At 42.6% G+C, this 25,839-nt stretch overlaps 1 protein-coding gene across 1 annotated transcript in view; it reads left to right on the top strand.

Annotated features, from left to right (window-relative positions):
- Positions 1–16,262, top strand: part of DRAM1 (DNA damage regulated autophagy modulator 1) — a 38,260-nt gene extending 21,998 nt beyond the window's left edge. Inside the window, exons 4-7 of the mRNA XM_025881388.2 lie at positions 3,411–3,588; positions 7,576–7,634; positions 12,034–12,126; positions 12,700–16,262. Of these exons, the coding sequence (XP_025737173.1) occupies positions 3,411–3,588; positions 7,576–7,634; positions 12,034–12,126; positions 12,700–12,744 (375 nt within the window). The 3' untranslated portion in view covers positions 12,745–16,262. The remainder of the gene's footprint in view (positions 1–3,410; positions 3,589–7,575; positions 7,635–12,033; positions 12,127–12,699) is intronic.
- Positions 16,263–25,839: the final 9,577 nt, after the last annotated feature.

The raw sequence follows: 25,839 nt of genomic DNA, 5'->3' as shown, positions 1-25,839 counted from the left end.
TTAAACTTTCCTGAGAGCAAAGTATTTGCCTTGTCATTGTTCCCATAAGTATATCTTTACAACTTCCTTGTTTGATATCCTGTCATTCATTTTCAACATGTGGGAGCAAACCAACTCGAGCCCTTCCTTCCCGAGGAATTGGAGGTGTGCAGGCAAGAGGGCACTGGCTGTCTTGGGGGTGGGGGTGTTCCTTGCGTAGGAGCAAACTGCACTCATCAGAAGTTCAAGGAGCTGTCTGTCCTGAGCTGGGTGGGTGGGACGGCTACTTTTTGGTGTGTCCTCCCCAACCTCTCTCAGTCCTTTACTTTCCTTCAAGAAATTTCCCTTTTGGAAAAGTCAAGTTTTCCAAGATTTAACCCTCTCAGTGTTCTAGATTTCTTTTTACTACCTTTTAAATTAACAAGAGAGTTTTGAAAGAGATATCCAGAAAGCATGCCGGATTTTCATTTTTATCCTCTATCCAAAATTCATGTCTGATCTAAGAATCATTTCCCTTCAAAAAGACATCTTTGATGAAGTCAAAAAGACTTCACAGGGGGAAAAAGCACATCCAAATACAACTCCTGCTGACTCAAGGACCTTCTGATCCGGTAATGGCAGGGTTAATGTGGGGGCCCATGAATTTGCAGATGAAGATCCTAAAGGATATGTTGAATAGAAGGGGGTTGAGGAAGCAAATTCCCTGATAGTGCAATTGGAGGAAACAGAGTATATAAATGCAGGATGTTGATTTACTTAGCATAAAAAAGAAAACAGCGCATGGAAAGCATCAAGAATCTCAGAACATTATTCCCGAAAATTACTCATTAGCAGTGGACGCCTTTCTTTTTGTTCATTTTCCCTTGCCCAAATGTGCCTAACATTCAAAGGGGGGCAAAGATCTGTGTCTTCATTCTTTTATTTTATTGGTTTAATGTTGGTTTTATATTTGGTTTAATACTGTTGGTTTTATATTGTTTTTTTCCCCCAGTTTTACTGAGGTATCTTTGGTATATAACCTTGTATTAGTGTGTAACATAGTGATGTGATACATGTATATATTGCAAAATGATCACAATAAGTTCATTAACATACATCACCTCACATAGGTACAATTTTTTTGTCTTGTGATGACAACTCTCTTAGCAACTTGCAAATATACGATACGGCATTGTTAACTACGGTCACCATGCTGCCCGTTACATCCTCAGGCTTTGTATCTGGAAGCTTCAGTCTTTCGATCCCCTTCTACCCCATCCTCCATCCCCACTCCTACCCCTCGCCTCTGGCAACCATTGATCTGTTTTCTGTATCGATAAGTTCAGTTTTTTATTTTTTTTTTAAGATTCCACATATAAGTGAGATCATACAGTATTTGCCTTTCTTTGTCTGACTCGTTTCATTTAGCATAATGCCCTCAGCGTCCATCTGTGTGTCACAAATGGCAAGATTTTTTACTTTTTCATGGGTGAATAATTGTGTGTGTGTGTGTGTCACATTTTCATTATCTGTTCATCCTTTGACAGACACAGGTTTTTTCTATGTCTTGGCTGTTGTAATGCTGCAGTGAACATGGGGGTGTAGTCATCTTTTTGAGAGTGATTTCATTTTCTTTGAATTATTGCTATTTTTCATTGTAGTAAAATACATATATAACATAGAATTGGCCAACTTAGGGGTGCCTGGGTGGCGGTTAAGCATCTACCTTTGGCTCAGGTCATGATCTCAGGGTCCTGGGATGAGCCCTGTGTGGGGCTCCCTGCTGAGCAGGGAGCCTGCTTTGCCCTCTCCCTCTGCCCCTCCCCCCCTCAGGCTCGCTCTCTCTAGCTTTCTCTCTCAAATAAATAAATAAAATCTTTTTAAAAAATTGGCCATTTAACCATTTTTAAGTGTACAGTTTAGTGGTTTTTTAAAATTCTTTAAGTACTTAAAGGTATATAAATATTTTAAAGGGCATAGAATGTATTTTATTTTTCATATATAATTTTCCTAAATCTATATGCCCATGTTAAGTATCCTAGGAATAAGAATCTGTACCTAATAAGTATGTAATTGATATTCCATGTTGCAGAATGTTAATGCAGCCATATTTTATTATAACATAAATCAAGTAGTGCATTTTCCCTTATATTAGTAGGTTTGATACCAGGAAATAAGTTTCCTTAGAAAATAAGTTTGACCCAGGGTCCTGGGATCAAGCTGGCTGGTTCAGTTGGTTAAGCATCTGCCTTCAGCTCATGTCATGATCCCAGGGTCCTGGGATCAAGCCCTGTGTCAGGGCTCCTGCTCAGCAGGGAGCCTGCTTCTCCCTCTACCTGCTGCTCCCCCTACTTGTACTCTCTCTCTCTCTGTCAAATAAATAAGTAAAATCTTAAAAAAAAGAAAAGAAGTTCGAAAGTTTTTTTTTTTTAATCTTCCTTTCCCATGTGGACAATAAAGACTTGATAACAGTTTATTTGTGAGCAGATGGAGAACACCCTGGTTCTGGGCAAGCCTGGATGGGCCCAGATCAAAGAAAAATCTGGGAGGGACAGGGTGTGGGTAGTGAGTTGGGGCCAGTAGGGGTCTAGGACCCAAACCAGGCTCTCTTGGACAATACTTTAACTTGCCCCTTTGCAAAGCTCACATTTTCAAGTTCAAGCAGAGACAATCCATTGCTCAATACAACATCATCGTTACACCAGAAGGTAGGTGCCCATTGCACATTTGAAAGGAGCCTAAAGTGAGCTCCTTGAATGGTCCATCATGAGCATATTTGTGATCAATACCAGATTCTGTGCCTAGACTGGGTGTAGGGGTGCCTTCTGGTTGAAATGGCTGGGGGAGGATGGGGGCACAGGGCCTTGACTTGAATCTGCCTTTGCATGGCAAGGGCAGTGTCTTTACTTACATTTGTGTGTGCATGTGGGGTGCCTGCGGGAAGACAGAGATTATTGGGGAGCAGGGAGCCTGAAATCCACGCTGGGCATGTTCATGGAACCAGTTGTATACTTTTAAATGGAATTCATCATATAATCTTCACCGCAAACCTGCAAGGCAGGAATTATTATGCCCATTTTACAGATACAGAAACTGAGGTTATAAACTAAGGTCACAGAGTCCAGTGGCAGATTTGAAATTTTTTATCCAGTTCTGCTGCACTCCAAAGCCCTCGGTACTCAGTTCTCCTACCTCTGAGGCAGACATCCCTCTGTCCTTGTGCAGCGTGCCCCCATTTGCTGTGGAACAACTAAGAGCATTTACTTTAGGGTCTGGAAGGCGTTTCTCTTGGTAGTCCTCTGCAGGCAACTGCATTCTCCAAGGAGTGGTGGGTGCACCTGTGATGACGGTGGCTTCGAGGAGCCCAGCGTGGGTGGGGGCGTGGGTCTTGCCGCGCGCAGACTCGTGCAGACTCACGCAGAGTAACAGCTTCTTTGTGACTCTCTCTCTAGGAGTTAGCTGTTCCCGTGGTCCACGATGGCGGCGCCCTTTTGGCTTTTGTCTGCGGTGTGGTCTACACGCTCCTGCAGTCCATCATCTCTTACAGATCATGTCCCCAGTGGAACAGCCTGTCCACGTGCCACGTGCGGTTGGCCATCTCGGCTGTTTCCTGTGCAGCCGTGGTCCCCAGTATCCTTTACACATTTGTCAGTGTCTTCACGGGCTTGACCCTTCTCCCACTCCCCCAAAAGAGGATGAAAAAAAGCGAAGGTTAATAGCCCGGTTTCCACATGCTTCAGGAGAACAATTGGGAGAAAAGTGTAGTCGTTAAGAAAATATCTCAACATTGTCTGGTTAGAGCAAAACAATCTTTGGGGGGGAACCTGTGCAAGGAGAATGGAAACATGTCGAAACACTTTAGTCTGTTTACTTTCCTTCCAACAGGGAAAGTTTCGTAAGCAATGGGAAAATATTTATTTTTCTTTGTAGTGCTTGGTCAAAGGCACCAAATATTGATATTGTACTTAAAGTAACAGCCCTGTGAAGTCCCAAGAGCCAGTAATCTGCCCTCACCCTGCACGTTGATGATTCATTAGATGGTTTGATTTACCCGTCTGTGTTAAGAGGTTTTAAAAAGCTCTCTCATTTATTTCTAAGGCAGTTGAAATACATTTAGCCTTCTGTTGTTATCACTGATTCCAGTTTCAAAATGAAATCTCATTCCATTTTCTAATTCAACAATGTGAAAAGAAAGTATCAATTTATATGCCTGTGCGTTCTGGTTTAAAGGAAATGAAAGCTTGATCCTTCTCTCTTTCTAGAGGCATTTAACAGAAAAAAAAAAAAAAGCTGTGTCTTTAAGATGTGAAAATTCCCATCTTTCGAAATACCATCTGCAGTCCTATCAGAGAAAAACTGCAGAGCCATCAAAAGATGGTGATTCCTGTCAGACTGTAGGAAAATAGCAACTATTTTATTAGCGGAAACTTTGTTAGTCTGGATTCCGTTGTGGTATCAAGTGGGCAAGCTTGAGTGAAAATGCACCATGTGCTTCTAAATAGTAAGTTTTGCGTTTCTCTTCTAAAACAGAAGCTATACAAAATGTGAAGCCTAAGTAAGGTTTTGGGTTTTTTTTTTTAATCATCTTAGGGAAGGAAATTTTTAGTTACAAAATTTCTAAGCACAGAGGAAGCAAATCCTACTGTTGAGAAATTTAAACAAAATACATACCCTTGTTACAAAGATAGTTCCTTCGCAATTTCCCTGTCCTATTTATGGATTGAAGACACTCATGTTTCTCTCCAAATATATCTACTTAAAACTTTTAGCTTGTGTTAGTTGTAGAATTTATAGTAGCAGTGTGCGTAGTGTTAAAGCCAAAGTTTCTTGGTGTAGGAAACCTTTGCTTGCTTCCAACTTGAGAGGCACATCTTTAGATGTTAAAATCGGAGAGAATTTTAGCAAGAATAAGCATTTCGGCCCTAAGAGTTTCACATACAAATAGCTCCCATTTCTAGGTGGTTCTTAGGAGCCATGCCAAGGGATAGCATCCTCAAGCAGAAACAGGTCATGTGCCTGTATTAAATCAACTCGAATGAATTAATCCGTATGGAAAGGTCTTTGGTCCTAAGCATTAGCATGGTATTTATATTTCTTTCCAAAGATTTCAAAGTATCTTTAAAATGCCCTTGTCTCTTCTTACTGTAATATTTCTGTGAAACATCCTCACTTGACTAATGAAGAAACTGAAACATAGATGAGGCAGTTGCTAGGATCTTGTTTCTAGGCCCTGCCTGTGAGACCATCCATCTTGCACCTGGCTTCTAACACTTTCAAAAGCCTTCACAAAATCACTAACAGCATAAAGCCCAGGTTCCTTCGCTTGAGACGCATAACCTGAGACTGCCTATTGAGTATTTTTTTTAAGATTTTATTGATTTATTTTAGAGAGAGAATCTCAAGCAGACTCCTCACTGTGCTCAGAGCCCCATGTGGGACTTGACCTCACGACCCATGAGATCATGACCTAAGCTGAAACCCAGAGTCAGCGCTTAACATACTCAGCCACCCACGTGCCCCATGAGACTGCCTATATTTTTGACCTCATTCTTACATGGTCTCCCCTGGACTTGCCCCTTTCCCGTTCTCTGCTTTTGCCCATTCTGTTCTCCCTGGCTGGATTCTCCTCCTCCACCTTGTTTTCTAGAGCTGAGCTGTCCAGTACGGTAGCCACTAGCCACATGAGGCTACTGAGCACTTGAAATGTGGCTGGTTCACATGGAGACATGCAGCTAAGTGTAAAAACCACACTGATTTCAAAGATTTAAGAAGAAGAAAAGGAGAATGTAAAATATCTCATTATTAATTCTTTACATTAGTACATGTTGAAATGATAATATGTTTGATATATTGGGTTAGATAAGATATTATTAAAATTAATTTCATTTGGTTCTATTTTATTTTTAACTAATCTTTACACCCAACATGTGGCCCAACCTCCCAATCCTGAGATCAAGAGTCACATGCTCTACCAACTAAGCCAGGCAGGCGCCCCTCATTTGGTTCTTTTTAGTTTAGTTTTTTTTTTTTTTTTAGTGTAGCTACTCTAGTAGAATTTTTTTTTTTTAAGGAGATAGAAGTTTATTGAATACATCACAAGGGAGAAGCGGGTAGGGCAGCAGAAGAGAGGCTATTTGCCCATGGGAGAATATTTTACAGGGGCGCCTGGGTGGCTCAGTCGTTGAGCATCTGCCTTTGGCTCAGGTCATGATCCCAGGGTCCTGGGATCGAGCCCCACATTGGGCTCCCTGCTCGGCGGGAAGCCTGCTTCTCCCTCCCCCACTCCCCCTGCCTGTGTTCCCTCTCTCCTTGTCTCTCTCTCTCTGTCAAATAAATAAATGAAATCTTTAAAAAAAAGAATATTTTACATTACGCATGTGGCTGGCATTAATTTCTGGGGTGACGCTGCTCTAGAGAGCTCCTCAGGCCTCAACCTACATTAGGCTCAACTCAGTGAAGCCTTTCCTGACTCCTCAAATCCCATTCCACTCTGAATTCATAATTTTCCCTCTGAGTCATCATCGTGCCCTATTCTTTAATGTCTTAATGCAGCACATTCCCTGGGCTTCATCCGACAAGGCTGTGATGTTTCCAAGAGCTGACACCAAGTCTGTTTTGCCAGAATTTTCTGTCTCCCCCTTCCTTCCCACCAGCATGGTACCTGGTGCACAGAAGATAGGACTCAAGAACAAAGAGTTAAGACGCTTTTAAACTATTAGAAACAGAAATATGGTAATGACACGATCAGGGAATCTTTTATTTTGAGAAAACAAGAAGTGTTAAGAATTGCAAAATATTGGGGGGTAGGGAGGGCAGGGAGAGGAGGTGCTGACTCTGAATTCAGAGGGAATTCTAAACTTCACATTGACTCAAGGCTTTGAATTCATAACTGTTTGCAAAAGCATTTTAAGATCATCTCATCTCTAGCTTTCTCTTTTGCCTTTATAAGCTCCATCAGAATGGCTGTCACGACTCTTTTACCGACAGCCCATGGAGGCTCTAGCCTCAGTCCCTGGCACTGTTTGGCCTCTCTAGGTCAGAGGTAGGATGTATCTCTTTGATTTGTAAACCCTTTAGTCCGGGAAGGAAGGACTCCGTTTATACCCAAGGACTTGATGGAATAAGTCTTTTTTAAAGACAGTAATGTGAATCTGTAGCTTGTTTTTGTAGAGGGACCTTGGTAGTTTGTGATGCTTTGATACTTTGAAATGTTAATTTTTCCTTAAAGCTGTTGCCTTGAAAATAGGATTTTAGGGAAAGAGTATTTTATTCAATACTTTTGTTTAGGGAAAATAGTATTTTAAGGAAAAAGTACCCAACTGTCATTTTGACCAAATTTAAAAAGCACAGTGGAGCAAAATGGAGCCACAGAAGAAAATTTGACTATACGTAACCGAAAAGGTATTGCTAAAGAACGACTATAAATCCATGTTATAATTTAAATGCTATCACAATTGAACTTAAGCTTTGAGATTATAAGAAGCTGACATAACATTTCTGATTGCAGAAATGTTGGTATTAACATTTTAACACTGTGTGATGATTATTAGAAGAATAGTCTTAACATTAAAAGACCTGTATTTTTTTGGAGCTTCCTTAACGACTTCCCTTTTTTAGTGATTGCCTGTGCTTCACTAATTTCTATAACCAAGCTGGAGTGGAATCCCAAAGAAAAGGTAAAATTTAACTCGTCTTCATTATGATTGCTGAACCTGGTTCCTGGGGATTATTTTCAAAATTTTGAGTTCCTAATTGAATTTCCTCATCAAAAGAGGTCAGACACTTAATGGTAGGGGCTGCTGTGAATTAAGGTGTATGGAGGTCCAAGGAAACAGGGAGTGGTAAGCAGAGAAGATGAGGCCTGCTCCAGCACAGAGGGCTTTTGTTTCAGGATGAACTGGAGAATAAATTATCTGTGCGGGCGAGGAGTTTGTGCAAAGCTGTAAGAGGTAGGCCGAGAGACAGGCATCTCTCTCACCTACCCACGTAGGTGACCCAAATAAGCTATTGAAGGCTTTTGAACAGGCAAGTACATTGAAAGAGTATTAGCAGGTACCTATTAGTCGGAAGCAACCCTGGGATAAAGGACTGAGGAGAGAGCCTGGAGTTAGGGTGGCAGGGAGAAGGCAGTTCTCTAGTTTAGATTTCAAATCAGGATTGGCCTAGGGGTCTCAACATCACTCATCATCAGGGGAATGCAGATCAAAACCACAATGAGATAGCACCTCACACCTGTCAGAATGGCTAAAATCAACAACACAAAAACAACAAGTATTGGTGGGTATGTGGAGAAAAAGGAACCCTCGTGCACTGCTGGTGGGAATGCAGACTGGTGCAGCCACTGTGGAAAACAGTATGAAGATTCCTCAAAAAGTTAAAAATAGAACTAGCATATGGTCCAGTAATCACAGTACTGGGTATTTACCCCCAAAATACAAAAACGTTAATTCAAAGAGGTGCATGCACCCCTATGTTTATTGCAGCATTATCTACAACATCCAAATTATGGAAGTAGCCCAAATGTCCATCCATAGATGAATGGACAAAGAAGATGTGGTATATATACACAATGGAATATTACTCAGCCATAAAAAGAATGAAATCTTGCCATTTGCAATGACATGGTTGGAGCTAGAGAGTATAACGCTAAGCGAATAAGTCCGAGAAAGACAAAAAACATATGATTTCACTCATATATATGTGGAATTTAAGAAACAAAACAAACGGACAAAGGGAAAAAAAAAGTGAGAAAGAGAGAGACAAACCAAGAAACAGACTCTTAATTATAGAGAACAGACTGATGGTTATCGGAGGGACAGTGGATGGGGGGTGATGGGTCAAACAGGTGAAGGGGATTAAGGAGGGCACTTGCTGTGATGAGCACCAGGTGATGCATGGAAGTGCTGAATCACTATGTTGTACACCTGAAACTAATGTAACACTGTATGTTAACTATACAGAAATTAAAATTAAAAACTTAAAAAAAGTGAATAAAAAAAGATTAGCCTAGGGTAGAAGTACAAAGGGGAAATATTTATGGGCGTTGGCAAGTGACAGACATGAGAATAGAAGGACATGAGTCAAAGAGGACTTTCAGATATTATCTTGGGGGAAGCAAAGAATCTGTCCCTGTGAGCAGAGAGAAGCAGAGTCCCAAACAGGAACAAATGATTCCATGAGGGGAAGGTGGGTGGGTTTGGGTTTAGAACTGTTGAACCTGAGGTTATAGTGAAACATTAAGGAGAACTGCCCAGTTACTTGTGGGACTAGACCCGTGCGGGTACTGGGAACCATCAGGGCACAGGGTGGAGTGGTAATTTCCAGCCCAAACATCAGAACACCTGGAACTGAATGTTTGGAATTGAGATGGACTCATGCCACGAGGTACGCATAGTGGTGGCTCATCTAGATGCCATATGGGGAATGAATGATGCCCAGGAGAGGGGAGTTGGTGGGAGAACAGCAGTTTGTTTTTCAAGGGGCAGGGTAGTTACTGATGTTTTTCCAAAAAGCAGTTTCAGTAAAATGTTGGCTTTAGGCCAATTGCAGGAGGGTAAAGAAAGGGTGAGAGGGGTGGTTCATTCATTCAGCCACCAATGAATGTTTGGAGGTGAGAGGAAGAGGAGAAATGACATGGTGGCTAGAGGGCCAGTGGGATCAGGGGATTTTCCACAGCAGGGTTCTGGCATGTGATGGAAGCCTGCAGGAGACAACGGAGAAGGGGCACCTGGGTGGCTCAGTCGCTGAAGCATCTGCCTTCAGCTCAAGTCACGATCTCAGTGTCCTGGGATCCAGCCCTGCTTCCAGCTCCCTGCTCAGCAGGGAGTCCACTTCTCCCTCTGCCTCCTTGCCCTGGGCTCATGCTCTTCCTCACCCTCTTCAGACTCTGGAGAGACTGGAGGTGGTGAGGAAGAGAATGATCCAGGCAGAAGTTAAAAAAAAAAAAAAAAAAGTCCTTTCTGAAAGCGAGACCTCACAGTAGGGCGGCTTTGGATGTACTTTACCAATTCAGCCACTGGAGGGAGACCTTCCACCACAAATCAAACAAAACCAGCTGCTGGGAAGAATTCATCAGAGTATATCCCCCAGGCAATTAAAAATTGTTTTTCATTTCATTTTCTATCTTAAAAATGTGAAAAGTACCTCATTTCCTGTTCACGCCATAAATTACCATTGCTGCTCTTGTATTGCTTTCTGGTCCCAGTATCAATGAATGCACACAAAACCCTTTACATTAATTCACTGAATGGAATAACGGCTTAGGTACTGCCCCAAACTTCTGTGGCGTTCTTGGGAGCTTGTGTAGCACACTCCTGTGCATTCACTTACTTGGTAGGGGTGGTGAGAATTCTAATATCATTCTCTCATGTCATGTAGCCAGGAGATTAGAGCTTTGCCTGCATTCCCACAAGCGTAGTGGAAGAGTCTGCACTCCTAGTTCAGTGTGCTTTCATTAAATATGCTAAAGAAATTGAACGATAAAGGATGGTCACCAAAAGGAGGGGGGGCCTCAGTTCTCTACCCCCAGCGCAGGCTGATCGGCTTCTCCCCGGTGTGAGCTGGATGAGGACCGGGATGGGTACGAACATGCGTGGGGAGAGTGAGGAGTGCTGTCTGTGAGAGTTTGACGCACTGCCGTGAAATCTTCACTGGGTCAGAGAAAGCACCTGTCACCATGGAACCAACCTGCAACCCACCATATTTGTGTATTCATGTGTGTAACCTATAGCAGGGCAGAGTGAAGTCTGAAAAAAAATAGTTCACTATTTGAAATCAGAGAACTGATGACAGTCCACAGGCCTAATCTGGCATGTGGGCTCAAGTCAGAAGGCAGACATGCAGTTTGCACTCCGTGTTTATTTTATTATAGTTAAGTAGGTTCCACACCCAGTGTGGAGCTCACAACCTGGGCTTGAACTCTCAACCCTGAGATCAAGACTTGAGCTGAGATCAAGAGTCGGACGCTTAACTGACTAAGCCACCCAGGCCACCTTTGGATGGTGTTTAAAAATGCTTTTAAAGTAATTTACCACATTTAAAAATCAGGAGAGATCACACCACACACACACACACACACACACACACACATTAAGATTTCTTAATCTCTCAAAGCAGCACGGGGGTCATATTTTCTCATTTGGTGAAAATGGAATTGAGCTGATTAGGAGTGGGTTCCCTGTCCTCCCTCTCTTTTTGCAACCATCAGTTCCATTTATTTTTATTCTCTGGCCTCCATAGGAGGAACTCCCAATTAAAGCCTCCACTCTTGCTTTCCATTCTCTCATCTCTGCCCCCAATAAGGTAAGTTACCATATCGATGTCTCCTTAGCCTTTGCTCTGTGGCTGTGTTCCGATAGGACATTTTCTATAGTAACAGAGAAACACAACACCCAGTGAAGACAGCCACTCTCCTCTGCATGCGAGCACTCATTCTTTTTAATAAGGGCCCAAAAGCTGACTCGATGTTTTTTAAAGCATGCATTTCAACTTAGGGATTCCTAGCAGTGGGAGAGCAAGTCACGCCTTGAGTGGAAAGATTTTCTTCTCTCTCTGTCTTTTTTTAAGATTTTATTTGTTCATTCGAGAGACAGAGATACAGAGAAAGAGAGAGAGAGAGAGCATGAGCAGGGAGAGAGGCAGAGGGAGAGGGAGAAGCAGGCTCCCCACTGAGCCAGGAGCCCGATGTGGGGCTTGATGTGGGGTTGGATCCCAGGACCCTGGGATCATGACCTGAGCCACCTAGGCACCCCAGTTTTTTCTTCTCTTGAGTCCAAATTTGCTTCCCAGTCTCAGCCATTCTGTGGCCCTTATTCTGCCTTTTTGAAGTGCATAGACTAAGTCTTAAAACCAGAGTGTATGAGAGCCTGAAGAACTTTTGGGATAATTGCGTTCATGTTCTCATTGGGCAGGTGCCCTGATGTTCATCCACCTGGCCTTGCTCACTGCGTTTTCTCAAGGAGTTGACGTATGCTCACCCGACAACTTTCCTCTCTGGTCCGACCAGCTTTTTATTTCAGTACATACACTACAGTGAACGTATTTTGGCTATTACTGTTTCTTTATTGTTGCTTTTAGGATTATATATATCACGTAGTGAGTGCAATCTGCGAATGGACAGTGGCCTTTGGTTTCATTTTCTACTTCCTAACATTCATCCACGATTTCCAGGTAGGTATTTACCGGTTCTATGTTATAAATTGCTGACAATTAGGGTTAGGAGAACGCCATAGAACATTTCTGACACTTAAAAAAGGTAAGAGCACTATCTTTCTTTTAACCCTTATGTGTTTGAAAAGATATGTAAATATCATAGAGTTTAGTTTATTCCCTAAGGGAAGCATCTCTAACAGTTCTCCCAAACAATGACATTTTCATATGTTCTCTGTCCCCTGAATGCTCAGTCATATATCCTGGTTATTAGCTTTCTGAGGAGGCCTCGCTGACTGGTTCCAAGTAAAAGGAAATATGTCCTTTTAATAAAAATTTGTTGTTGAAAAATGTTTCCAAGGCAGAGAAGGTGGGACCTTAACAGGTTTGAGAACAGAGAAAATCGTGCATTTTGAAACAAGTGAATTCTTAGCTAAAAGGATATAGAAAACCAAGAAAATTCTTTCAGACCCAACTCAAACTCTGCCGAAACCATAGTGAGGTCATCTTGGAAGGGTCGGTGTGGAGCTGTGGGGAGTTGGTTGCTGGCACCGGTTTACTTTCTTTGAAACCTTTTCCTTTTGTTTTGAATAGAGTGTCACCCTAAGAATATCCACAGAAATCAATGATGATGTTTGAAGAAAGAAGAATGGTATCTCACTCAGTGAGAGTCGCAGACAATTTCTGGAAGCGGTAGGGAGGACAGACAGGGTTTCAGTGTTGCTCTGAGTGGAATGTATCTGCGGCACGTCCACGACTTGAATTTCTTTAAGAATTCCCAATACTTGTACTATTTCCAAAGGTATGTTTTCCTAGAGAATGTAGAGCATATATGGCATTGTAGCAATGTCTTTGTAATTTTCCAAGTAGACACTTTTTTTACATGAACAAATTCATACGGAAAAGAAAAGGTGTTACAGAAAATGGAGAGCTCTTATTTTTGCACAGATTCTGTATTGTGTTTTCTTTGTGTGTAAGTGATTTGTAGGAATACACTAAATGAGGAATTCACTAACAAGTAAAATCAGGGCATATTCATTTTTAAATTTTATTTTTAGAGAATGAACGGTCTAATTTTATATCATGATAGCATTTATAAAGTTTGATTTATAACGATCATAAAGATTTAGTTAACAAATGAACACTAACAAGGATACTCTGATTTTTAAGTGAACTAAGCAAAATGCTTCTATTGAAAGGCCTTACTTACTCTCTCTCTATGCACATTAACTCTAAGTGAACACAGAGGACCTCAGTTTTTAAATTCCGTCCCCCGTGGGCCTCCCTGCTCACAGAGCCACAGCTTTTACCCTTGTTGCCAACTGGCATTCCATAGTGGGCCCGATTTCAGGTGAGATGAATTCAGCAAAACAGATTAGAAAAGCCTTAGAACAACGATAAAATGGAGGTGAGCACCTGACAAGGAAAACGACACTGGATTCCGGATTGTTGTCCTGGCTGGATAAGCAAGGAGGGAAAGTATCTCAGGGACGGTCATTTGTCGAAGGCAGGATTATGGGAAGAGACCTTTGGTCAATACTAAACCTCCACAAAAGCCAATCTGAAAAACATTAAAAAGACCATTGGTAAAACCACCCTTTATTGTCACCGGCATAAAGTGATCTACATACAGTCTGACTCAGAAGCTGAAACTCACGTCTGAAATTCATTTCTTGCCACTAAACCTGTGGAAGAGAATGTACGTCTGAGACAGAGGAGAAAGAGAGGGTGCAGGGTGCAGGTTATTTACTCCTTCTTTTAATGCCCGTGGCTGAATGTTTGCACACTGTATGAAATGGGAGTCGGTCCTTTATTAAGCATGACCGACAGACTCCACCTTCTCACCCAAAGCACAAATGACAAAGGAAAAGCAAATGGTTCCAGAGCGAGAAGTGGGCCTTGACAGCAACCTCTTCGACCTCAGTTGCAGCAACTTCTTCCTAGAAACATCGCCAAAGGCAAGGGAAGCAAGAGCAAAAATGAACTATTGGGACTTCATCAACATAAAAAGCTTTTGCACAGCAAAGGGAACCAGTCAACAAAACCAAAAGACAACTTACAGAATGGGAGAAGATATTTGCAAATGACATACCAGATAAAGGGCTAGTATCCAAAATCCATAAAGAACTTATCAAACTCAACACCCAAAGAACAAATAATCCAATCAAGAAATGGGCAGAAGACATGAACAGATATTTCTGCAAAGAAGATATCCAAATGGCCAACAGACACATGAAAAAGTGCTCAACATCACTTGGCATCAGGGAAATCCAAATCAAAACCTCAATGAGATACCGCCTCAATCAGTCAGAATGGCTAAAATTAACAAGTCAGGAAACGACAGATGTTGGCGAGGATGCGGAGAAAGGGGAACCCTTTTACACTGTTGGTGGGAATGCAAGCTGGGGCAGCCACTCTGGAAAACAAGTATGGAGGTTCCTCAAAAAGTTGAAAATGGAGCTACCGTATGACCCAGCGATTGCACTACAGGGTATTTACCCTAAAGATACAAATGTAGTGATCCAAAGGGGCACGTGCACCCCAATGTTTATAGCAGCAATGTCCACAATAGCCAAACTATGGAAAGAGTCTAGATGTCCATCAACGAATGAATAAAGAAGATGTGGTATATATACACAATGGAATAGTATGCAGCCATCAAAAATGAAATCTTTTCATTTGCAATGACGTAGATGGAACTGGAGGGTATTATGCTGAGCGAAATAAGTCAATCAGAGAAAGACAAGTATCATATGATCTCACCGATATGAGGAATTTAAGAAACAAGACAGAGGATCATAGGGGAAGGGAGGGAAAAATGAAACAAGATGAAACCAGAGAGGGAGACAAACCATAAGAGACTCTTAACCTCAGGAAACAAACTGAGGGTTGCTGGAGTGGACGGGGTAGGAGGGCTGGGGTGTCTGGGCGATGGACATTGGGGAGGGTATGTACTATGTTGAGCGCTGTGAATTGTGTTAAGACTGATGAATCACAGACCTGTACCCCTGAAACAAATAATACATTGCATGTTAATAAAAAAAATTAAAAAAAAGAAGTGGACCTTGAAATGTTAAGGCTTAGATCTGAAAGTTGAAGAGAAGGCCTTGCTTCGAAGACCCTCCAGACCACAAATCTGCATCCAGCCAAGTGGGTCCAGCTTGAGGGCGTATGCCAAGGGCAGAGCGGCCCACCTAGACAGCCTGAGAGGGCATCTGGGAGTGGGGAGCACATCATGGCTCCTCAGTAACTATCTGTCGAGTGAATGAAGCAGTCAGCCACCTCTGCAATGACAAACTGTGTCCCCTGTGCATTCAGCAGTGAGAACCCCATAACCATGTCTGAGTCTGTTGCAACTTGTAATGCTGTGGCTCCCCACAGTAGCACTGGAAATGAAAGACTGATTGAAACTACGTCAAGCATTCCTTATTCTTAAGACGGAGGGGAGAAGTGTCACTTAGCTGTGCCAAGGAACCTGTAGGAGAATGAATCCATGGTTGGGACTCACTTGGAACAGGCTTTTCTTCCCTGTACTTCTCACAATGCATTGCCATTCTTCATTTCCTTAGCTCTCTTTGAGATAGATTGGGAGCTCCTTGAGGGCAGAGTATGGGCCTTAATATTTAACTTTGTAACTGCAGCATTTACCAGGATGCCTCCTGGTCCATAGTAGGTGCTTGATCAATATCACTGAATGCATGTATGAATGAACAGAGGAAGGCATGACTAGGCATATTTGTAGTGCTGCGTAATGAGGTTTACACTGGCACACTGCTTACTAGTGAAGCGATAAATGAATAATATCATTTATAATACTGTTATAAATGAACCGTATCACCCAGTAATGTTGACTGTTTTGCTTTGTGTACTGTAAACATTTCAGTTGTTTGGGCTTCACCACTCTAGGACAACTCTCTTCAACCTGGACAGTTACCACCGAAATTGTTAGATGGGCTAGATAAAATGGTACACCTGGCTTGGCCAACTGAGAACACCAAAAATCACTGCAGACAATCACATTTTGCTGATTCCATGAAACCTCTAAAGCTGGTCTTATCCACAGTTCGGTATTATTTCTAATTTCCATGAACTTGCATTTCCTTGGACCTCATGGCTGAAAGAGTAAAATAAAATGAAATATTTCTTTATTTTAGTAATTTGTGTCTCAGTTCAATTACAACATGTCGAGTAGGTACTACTATGAAGTCTATATATCCAGGAAACAATTCTAGTTCTGCTTGGACCCCCATAAAGACAGAGTTTAAACCTTATGTTTTCTTAATTCTTGTAGCTTTCCATGTGGGCGCAAGTGGTTCATCTTTGTAGAGATTCCAACATTAGCATAAGAAGTTTGCTTCAGTCTAGACTCTTAGAGGTGAAGGCACCAGAAATCCAACTCAAATGTGTGGAAGAAGAAAGAGGCATCTATTGATTCAAGTCCAGGGGTGGAGTTGGCTTCAGGCATGGCTGGATCCAAAAGTGGTAGCAGACTCCCTTCTTCTCCTAGCTCTACTTTTTTCTCCATTGGCATCCTTCACAGGCAGGTTTTCCCCTGATGGGAGTGAGATGGCTTCTAGAAGCCTGAGGGTGACAACCTGTCCAGTGGAAAGAGGGGACCTCTCCAGAGTTTGCACAAAACCCCGTGAGTTGAAGCTCATTGTCTCTGATTGGCTGGCTTGGGTCACATGGCCATCCCCGCTCAGGGAGGTCTGATGCTCAGATTAGTCAGCCCTGTGTCACGTGTCCCCCTCTGGAGCCGGGAGCGGTCAGCAGTGTCCGAAATGCGGGGCTGGTGGTGGGTGAAAGTTGTTTCTCAGAAGAAAGGAATGGGGAATGGGTCTGGGACAGACCCAAAGCAGTAGATAAGTAAACCCCCCCACCCCACCCTCCACCACCAGGAAAGACAACCTAACTTGTTTCAGGGTAAATCAAATTATACTTGCTGACAACCTTATCAGGTTAAAAGAAGTAAACCATTTAGGTAATAAACATGCCTTCAGTTAACTTAAAAGTTACGCTTTTTCTAGCTTCTTGTGTTTTTATTTAACCCCTGTGTGGTTGGTCAGGCAGTAACTTATCACATGTTTCAGATGAAGAAACGCAGAGAGAAGCTCAGGGATATGCCAGAGGTTCTGCTGCCGGCTGGAGTCCTGTCGGGGACTCTTGTTTTCCTGATTGCTAATCAAGTGGGTCTTTTTTCTTTCTTTCTCTTTTTTTCTTTTCTTTTTTCCTTTCTCTTTCTTTCTTTCTTTCTTTCTTTCTTTCTTTCTTTCTTTCTTCTTTCTTTTTCTTTCTTTCTTTCAAAACACTAACAGAATTCCACAGAAATTGCATTTCATAAACCAAATTAAGTACATCAGTGTTGTGCTGTGTTTGGGTTTCCTAACATCCCTTGCATGTGGCATTGTCCCATGTTCCCGTTTTTTACTCAGTTGGAGACACACTGGTCTGGTGTTTGGGCTGTGGAGTGAGGAAGGAGGAGTGGGAGGGAGATAAGTGGTATCCCATTCCCTCCCACTCCCTGACTCTGGCAAGCTGGTAAGGCCAGCCGTCTCCCCACACACATATTCTTGGTCTGGCTCTGAACGCCCCACATTCTCAAGGCCAGAATGTCATGCATTTGCGTCCTGTCTGTTGCATAAGAGAGCAACCACAGCCTCAAGCCCTGGAGGAGAAGCTTCTGACTTTCCTTGGTCACCCCCAGGAGACTCATCTTCTAAAAGGAAGGGCAGCAGGATGCCAGACTCATTTCGGGGGTGGCCGTGACTTCCAAAACCCATGCTTAAAAAATGCTAAACGAGGTACCAACAATCTGTTCTGTGGTTTGAGCCAGGATGCCATGAGATGCCTAGTAAGCCCCAGCTTCGGCAGTACCTCAGCAAAGAGCAGTGCTCTGTGCCCCCCCCCCCCCCCCAAAGCCAGCTCCACCTCTGGACTCGGCAGTTACAGGAGTTGACAGCCTTTTTTTTTTTTATGTTCAGTTAACCAACATATAGTACATCATTAGTTTTTGATGGTGTTGAACGATTCATTAGTTGCGTGTAACACTTGATGAGGATTTCCCATGCATATCCCTGTCAGAGACCCGACTGATACAATCACCCAAGAGTTCCTCTGACACGCAAATACAGTAACTGCTATTAGCTGGCTCCCTGGGCTGGGGTGGAAAGATAATTTCTAGGTAAGTGGGGATTCAGCTGCTTCCACTCACAGCCCTTACTTTCTGAAGCATTTGTTCTTATTTTAAATTTTTTGAATCAGTACTAGTATTCATGGTATTCAAAAATCAAAATAATATAAAAAGGAACTCTGTGAAAAGCCTTTGTACTCTTCTTTTATCCACATTTACTCAATACACGTCTTTTTGCAGAAATCCACTTTTTAAAAAATTTTATTATGTTGTGTTATTCACCATACATACATCATTAGTTTTTGATGTAGTGTTCCATGATTCATTGTTTTCGTATAACACCCAGGGCTCCATGCAGAACGTGCCCTCTTTAGTACCCATCACCGGGCTAACCCATCCCCCCACCCACTCCCCTCTAGAACCCTCGGTTTGTTTCTCAGGGTCCATAGTGCAGATATCCACTTCTTATGAAAATACAAGCAGAAACACATTTAATAATGTTTCCCTTTTAACTTCTACCTCAAATGTCACATACTATACTGACAGCTTTGAGCCTTCCTTTGACTAAGCAACATGTCTTGGAGATGCTTCCTTATCAATATATAGAGAGTGTCCTCATTGTTTTAGTTTGTTCTGCTACATCTGTGTAGTATTCCATTGTGCGCCCATGCCATTGTTTATTGAACAAGTGCCCTATCTGATGAACAGTCGTGTGGTTCCCAAACTGCTGTAATTGCATGTGAATGACCTTGTACATACATCATTTCACACACGTGCAAGGAAACCTGTAGGAGAAATTCCCACAAGCAGGAATGCCGGGACGGATGGGAACTGCATCTGTCATTTGACAAATACTGTCATCTTGCCTTCAGAACGTTTTTACTTGATCATTTTTTGTTGGAAAACCTTTCCAACTATTTTACCCTTTCTTCTAAACTGAGGATGCTGACTACAAATTCACCTTTACTGAGATGCGTGGGTGGCTCAGTTGGTTAAGCGGTGACCCTCGGCTCAGGTCATGACCCCAGGGTCCTGGGATAGGGTCGGGCTCCTTGCTCAGGGAGAGCCTGCTTCTCCCGCTGCCTGCCCCTCCTCCTGTTTGTGCTCTCTCTCTCTCCCTCTCTGACAAATAAATAAATAAAATCTTTTAAAAAATAAATAAATAAATTCACCTTTTCTTGGCGAGCCATTCATTCATCAATAGGCACCAATGTGCATTCTCTGGTGGATGGTGTGGGACAGAGGCAGGCTGACCATGTCACTGTTCTACGAACACTCTCCCTCTTTGTCCCCCCGCCCTTCAACAAAAGACTTTATTTATTAGAGAGACAGAGAGAGAGAGAGAGAGATCACAAGCAGGGAGGAAGGGTAGAGGGAGAAGCAGACTCCCCGCTGAGCAGGGAGCCCGATGAGGGGCTTGATCCCAGGACCTTGGGATCATGACCTGAGCTGAAGGCGGACTCTCAGTCGACTGAGCCACCCAGGCGCCCCTTTATTCTCCCTTTTTATTTAAGCACCAAGGGCAGGGAGGGCAAGGCTGTTTGCTCCTCTCTCTGTGGACAGCAGAACTCTACTGTCTTCTCTCTCCTCCCCCTGGTTCCTACTCTTCTCCTTTTTTAAAAATATATATATTTTTTATTATGTTATGTTAATCACCATTAACCATGTAATAACATTACATCATTAATTTTTGATGTAGTGATCCATGATTCATTGTCTGCATATAACACCCAGGGCTCCACGCAGAACGTGCCCTCTTTAATACCCATCACCGGGCTAACCCATCCCCCCACCCCCTCTCCTCTAGAACCCTCAGTTTGTTTCTCAGAGTCCATAGTCTCTCATGGTTCGTCTCCCCCTCCCATCCCCCCCACCTTCATTTTAATGGTCAAAAGTGTCTCCATCTCACTTAGGTTTTTCATTGTGATCTTGTGCTTTTGTCACTGTCTCTTCTAATCTCGTCCTTTCCTAGCCACTTTCTCTTTTTGGTGTCTCTTTGAAGGGCTACTACTTCACTTACACTTTCTTCTGAGAACATTTTGCTTTTATAGACATCAATCACCAATCTCAATATCCCCTGCCCCTTTCCAGCCAACTGACCCATGATAAAACACCAGGGGGAATTCACAGATCCTTGGGCCCTTCCTGACCTAGTTGCTTGGTGGTCACTGTGGAAAGACCCAGTGAGTGGGGGGACACCAACAATGCAGGAGCAGCAGAGAGAAAAAGAGAGAGAAAGGAAACTCCAGCTTTGAGAAACTTAAAAAAAAAACAACCTTATTTAGAAATAATAGGCTTTAATTTTGCTTAGATGTACCTTTTATGGCCACTGTATAGTACATCATTAGTTTTTGATGTAGTGTTCAATGATTCATTGGTTACACCTAGTGCATTTTTTTAAAATTTATAAACTTTACTTTCTAAAGCAGTTTAGGTTCACAGCAAAATCAACTGGAAGTACAGAGTTCCCCTCAACAAGCACAGGGTCCCCCACTGCCTGCCCCCCCACCCAGAGTGGTGCTTTCATTACAACTGATGGACCCACACTGATACTATCACTCGTAGTCCATGGATTATATTAGGGTTCACTCTTGGGGGTGTGTATTAACTGACTTTGGACAAATGTATAATGGCATGTGTCTACTATTGTAGTATCAATCAAAATGGTTTCACTGTCCTAAAGGTCCATTTGTCATTTTGAACAAGAAAATCTTATTTGGAATTACCTACAGAGAGGCAGCATAATTGTTTTCAATACCAGGTACTAGGGACTTCTGCTTAACCACCAAGGACATTTATCTCCCTGCTTGCATTATCACTCAGATTCTGTTAACATTTGTTGAGCATCTAACCATATCAAAGGCCCTGAGAGAAGGGAATTTCACCACAGTTAGCTCCATTTTACCACTGAGGAAATTATTGCAGTCAGGTTGTCACCAGGTAGCAAGTGATTGGGGTTAGGACCCACCCCAGGGCTATACCTCCTGCAGTCAACCTTTTCCATCAGGACGGTATGATTATCAACCACTATCATGCGATTATGAATGAATTTGTCAGCTTTTCCAGTCATATAATACAATGCCCTAAGAAGTCAAGTCTCTAAACTGGCAAGTTTAGAAGAATGTGTGAAATGTCTGTGTTGCTTTGAAAGGGCGGATCCTGGTTGAACTCTGCAGTTAAGATGTGGGAGGGAGGAGGTAGGTCCTGGGAATCAGAAGTAGAAACATAATAGAGGGGGACTTGTATGCCGTCCCCGATTTTTGGTGGGAGTGTGAAATGAACTTTTCTGCACCTGTCCACGATCCTTGAGGAGGAGCCCAGAAATGGCCAAGGATTCCTTTGGAGACTGGGGCTTGGAGAGAGGGCTTTCAGTGTGATTAAGACTTTGGTGGCTGTGAGGTGTGTTTTCTTAGGACTTTCAACTCTTATCTTTTGCTTCTGGTTGGTGCAATAAATGCAGACTTAGGGTTGTCTCCTGTTTGGAAATATCTGCTCTCTACTTCCCAAGGGGGAAGTCATGGTGGGGTCCAGAGGCTGCCCCCAGGCTGGGAAAACACCAGGGGGAATTCACTGGGTTTCGCATCAGACTCCAGCACGTAAGAGTTCTCTGAGTCTCCAACAGCTGCAGGGAGCAGTAACGGTCTCAGGACTTGGGGGTCCGGGGTTCCATGTCTTTTGCCCATCAGCCTGATATTAGCACCAGTGATAGGAATGCCTGGAAGACAAATTTCACCTCCTTGAACAATCCTTTTGCTCAGGGTCAGCCCGGAGAAGCAAGTTCCGGGTACCACCCAAGAAATCTGATTTAAAGCGAAGAGTGATGTCTTTAGGGCTGGCCAGCGATTTGACAGCTGCTAACATAACCTTTAACACGTGTATTAAAATGAATACTGAGCTTAGTTCAGTCTGTCATTTCCTCTTAATACTCGAAAAGCCACAGTTTTGTTTGAAAGTTCCCTCAAAAGGCTCTAAGTGGGTGAATTTATTTTTCCGCTTGACTGCACTTGGAACCCTCAATTAAGAGCCACCTTGAAATTGAAACTGGGAAAATCCCAGGTTTCTCTGGCCAAGAGAAGCAGCAAAGGTATGTTCTGAGGTTTATTAAATAATTACCTAGTTGTTGACATGTTGGGGGAGAGGGAAAAAAAAAGCTGAGGTGTTGGCAAGTATGAATAGAGGTTAGTAAAGATGTTGGGTCATGTGGCTTATAAATGAAGTAGAACATTTTCGTGTTCACTGACCTTTGGCTCAGACCAAACCAAGGAATGTATTCTTCTCACTCAGTTAGTTGGGTCTTTGTGTGGTATATCATTATTTTGACTGTCTAAATGACCACGGTGAAATGTGATCCAGCGAATCCTAAAGATCCATTGACTGTTGAGATCAGACACAGCAATGACTTGAAGGGAAGAAAATGGGAAGAAACAAAACCCAGAATTAATTGATCATTTTGACTTCCCATCTGCAGTTGGTCTGAATGGCAGATTGGGACAGGTTTCCTAATAAATTGTTCTGAGACTAACAATTCAGAGCTTCAGGAAAGAAGGATGTTCTCAATTTGTTGATACTTTTGATCGGTATCCCCAAAATTTCAGCCATTTGTGTGTCTCCTTTGTAATTTTCTGTCATGCTATTACTGCAATTTACACTTTTCAATGACTCGCTGTATGACTTAACTATTTTTATTTTAAGGAGAAACTTCTCCCACTGCTTCTCCTCTTGGACTGCCTAGTGTGGTAAATGGTGTTAGCATCCACTGGGTCACCAAGGGCAGAAACTTGAGAACCATATCCTGGGCTGCTCACTCTGCTCCCCACCCCGCCTCATGTTCTATTAACTTTATCTCCTATGTACAGGGTGAACACATAGTTCACCCAAACCAGGGTATTTTGGGAAATGAAAGAGACACTCTTGGTAATCGTACCTAGAATAAACTGGATCTGTCTGAAGCAAATGGGAATGTGTGGCCAAACCATTTCTATGGTCTTGAATCTTCTTCCTCCTCTCCATTTCCACCACCACTACCTTAGTGCAGGCCTTCATAATCATTTGCTTGGACTAATGCTATTTCCTTGATTTCAGTCTTGGTCCTTTATAACACATTGCACGTACACATTTGATATATCACCCTCTTAAATCCTTCAATGCCTCCCCATAACTTGAGGATAAATTTCAAATTCCTCAGTATGGTCTATGAGGCTCTTTACAGATCTGGTTCCTTTTTGTTTTTCCAGCCTGTGAACTCATTTATTTATTCATTTGTCAACATTTATTGAGAGTTACTCTGAGTTGGCACAATGTTGGCCTCTGGAATATAACAATAAATAAAATGGGTTTCTGTCCTCAAGGTATTTACAGTGGAATGGTGAAACCGCCAAGGAAATACTACAGTAAAACATGCTATGGTAAAGCACTGCACTCTCTGATCTCATTAACTCTGCGGTTTGGGGACTAGTAGCATGAGCATCACCCAGAAGCTTGACAGAAATGCAGAATCTTAGGGCTGTGTCCCAAACCCACTAAATCCAAATCTGCGTCTTAACAAAATGCCAAAGTGATTGGAATGTACACCAATTTGCAAAGCCTAGTCTGTGGGACCAGTTGAAGCACCTGGTTCAGATTCCCAGGGACAGTCAACGCCTGGAAGGGAACTTGGAGGAGGAGACGGTTTGCTAAATGAAGGCAAGGTGGGAAAAGTCACACAGTGGAGAGGTTTGCCTGTGCTGCGGCACAGAGGCAAGAGAGAATATGCTGTTTGGTGGGAATTACAAGTTGTTCAGAATATTGGGAACACAGGTTGCAGGTGGGAGCCTTAGCTAACTCAGAGATACTCTTTTTCAAGGAAAAAAAATGATCAATTTCAGCACCTCCAGCAAATTTCTTCTTTGAGCCCATCTAGAAACGTAGTGATTTAGAAGAAATACTTTGATTCATAGAGACAGCAGAATAGAGGTTACCAGGGGGCTGGGGGGGAGAGGAGAATGGGGAGTTACTGTTTAATGGGTAGAGTTTCTTTTTGAAATGAAGAAGTTCTGGAAATGGATAGTTGTGATAAGTGGTACAACATTGTGAATATACTTAATGCCACTGAATTGTACACTTACAAATGGTGAAAGTGGCAATTTTTATGTCATGTATATTTTACCACAATTTTTAAAAAGTGAGTACTTTGGAGTCAAAGAAGACTTAATTTTCCAGTTCCAGCTTTGCCATACTCTTGCCATGACACCCCAGGCAAATCAGGTAACTTTTTGGGAACTCAATGTCTTCATTTATAAGATGGGACTAATGATGGTACCTGCCTCCTAGACTTGTCCTGAGGATTCATTAGAGCAATGCGTGCAAAGCGCTGGGAACTTGTTGGATTATCTTTATGCCCATTCAAGCTTGAAAAGCACATTCTTAGCACAATGCCTGGGATAGCCAGAGCTCTGCACTGTAGTTAGAATTACTCCTTCCTTTCCTCTTTGATGGTTTCCAATTCTGGCTGCACATTAGAATCACCTGGAGAGTGTTATCAAACCCCATTGCCTGGAAATGGGGCAGAAGCATCATTACTCCAGGTGATTCCAATGTGCAGCCAAGGCTGAGAAATTCTGCAATAGCAGTGGGTCACAAACTTGAGTGTGTATCAGGATCAGCTGGAGGGTTTGTTAAAGTAATTCCTGGGCCTCATCCCCAGAGTTTCAAGTTTAGTAGATACAGACCAGCCCTTCACTTTATTCCATTATCTGTCTACTGGCTCTTTCCTTTTGTTTGCAGTCTGTATTGTTCTACCCACTATCTAACCTCTTCCAGGTCCATTACTCTACTGAAGTTTTTCTTGAAAACATTTGCCAATAACCTTTTTTCATGCCAATGGTCTTAATATTCACCAACCCATTCTGGTTTTAGACACAATTCACCATGTCTCAAAATTCTCCTCCTTTGAATTCAGAGCCATACTCTTTGTGTTTTCTTCTTTCCTTCTCCTTCCCCAACTTACAAGTAGGGATTTCCCTGTGAGACTCCCATCACCATATTCTTGGGGCCCTATACTTATCCCTTAGAAAGAACGCAGTCTTTGATATGGGACAAACATGGGTTCATACCTTGTACTTGGGCAATTCACTCGAACTCTGAGTGAATTCTCATTTTCTTTCTGGTGAGTCATGGGTAATGATAACAGCGCCTCTGTAATAATACATCTCTGGCACATAACACCTAACTATTTGTTATTATGGTGTTTCACCTTTAAGAACATGGTAAAATCTTGAGAATTCCAGGAGCAGTGGGACTAACCCATGGGATACAGAGGGCAGAGCCAGGGATTTACCAAATCAGGATTTACCAAGAGGTAAGGAATGGTCCCAACCAAGGAGTTTCCAGGGGGCCTGGGAAGACGCGGAAGTGATATATGGGATTTGAAAAAAGGAATGACCAAGAAATTCCCTGTGACAACATTAAAATGTGAGCCTATGGTCTTGTCCATGCACAGGAAGGGTGTTATTAATGGTGCTAGGATGGGCTATGGAATGGTCCCAGAGGAAACCCACAAGGGAATTTCAACCCCATCAATGTGGAATTCAGTCCCTTTGGCAAGAAACAAGATGATAAAGAACCTG

Source organism: Callorhinus ursinus, unplaced genomic scaffold (assembly GCF_003265705.2).
Source record: "Callorhinus ursinus isolate GAN/ISIS: 27379988/994484 unplaced genomic scaffold, GSC_fseal_2.0 scaffold14, whole genome shotgun sequence".
Lineage (NCBI taxonomy): Eukaryota > Metazoa > Chordata > Mammalia > Carnivora > Otariidae > Callorhinus > Callorhinus ursinus.
This window is presented reverse-complemented; position numbering and strand designations above follow the sequence as displayed.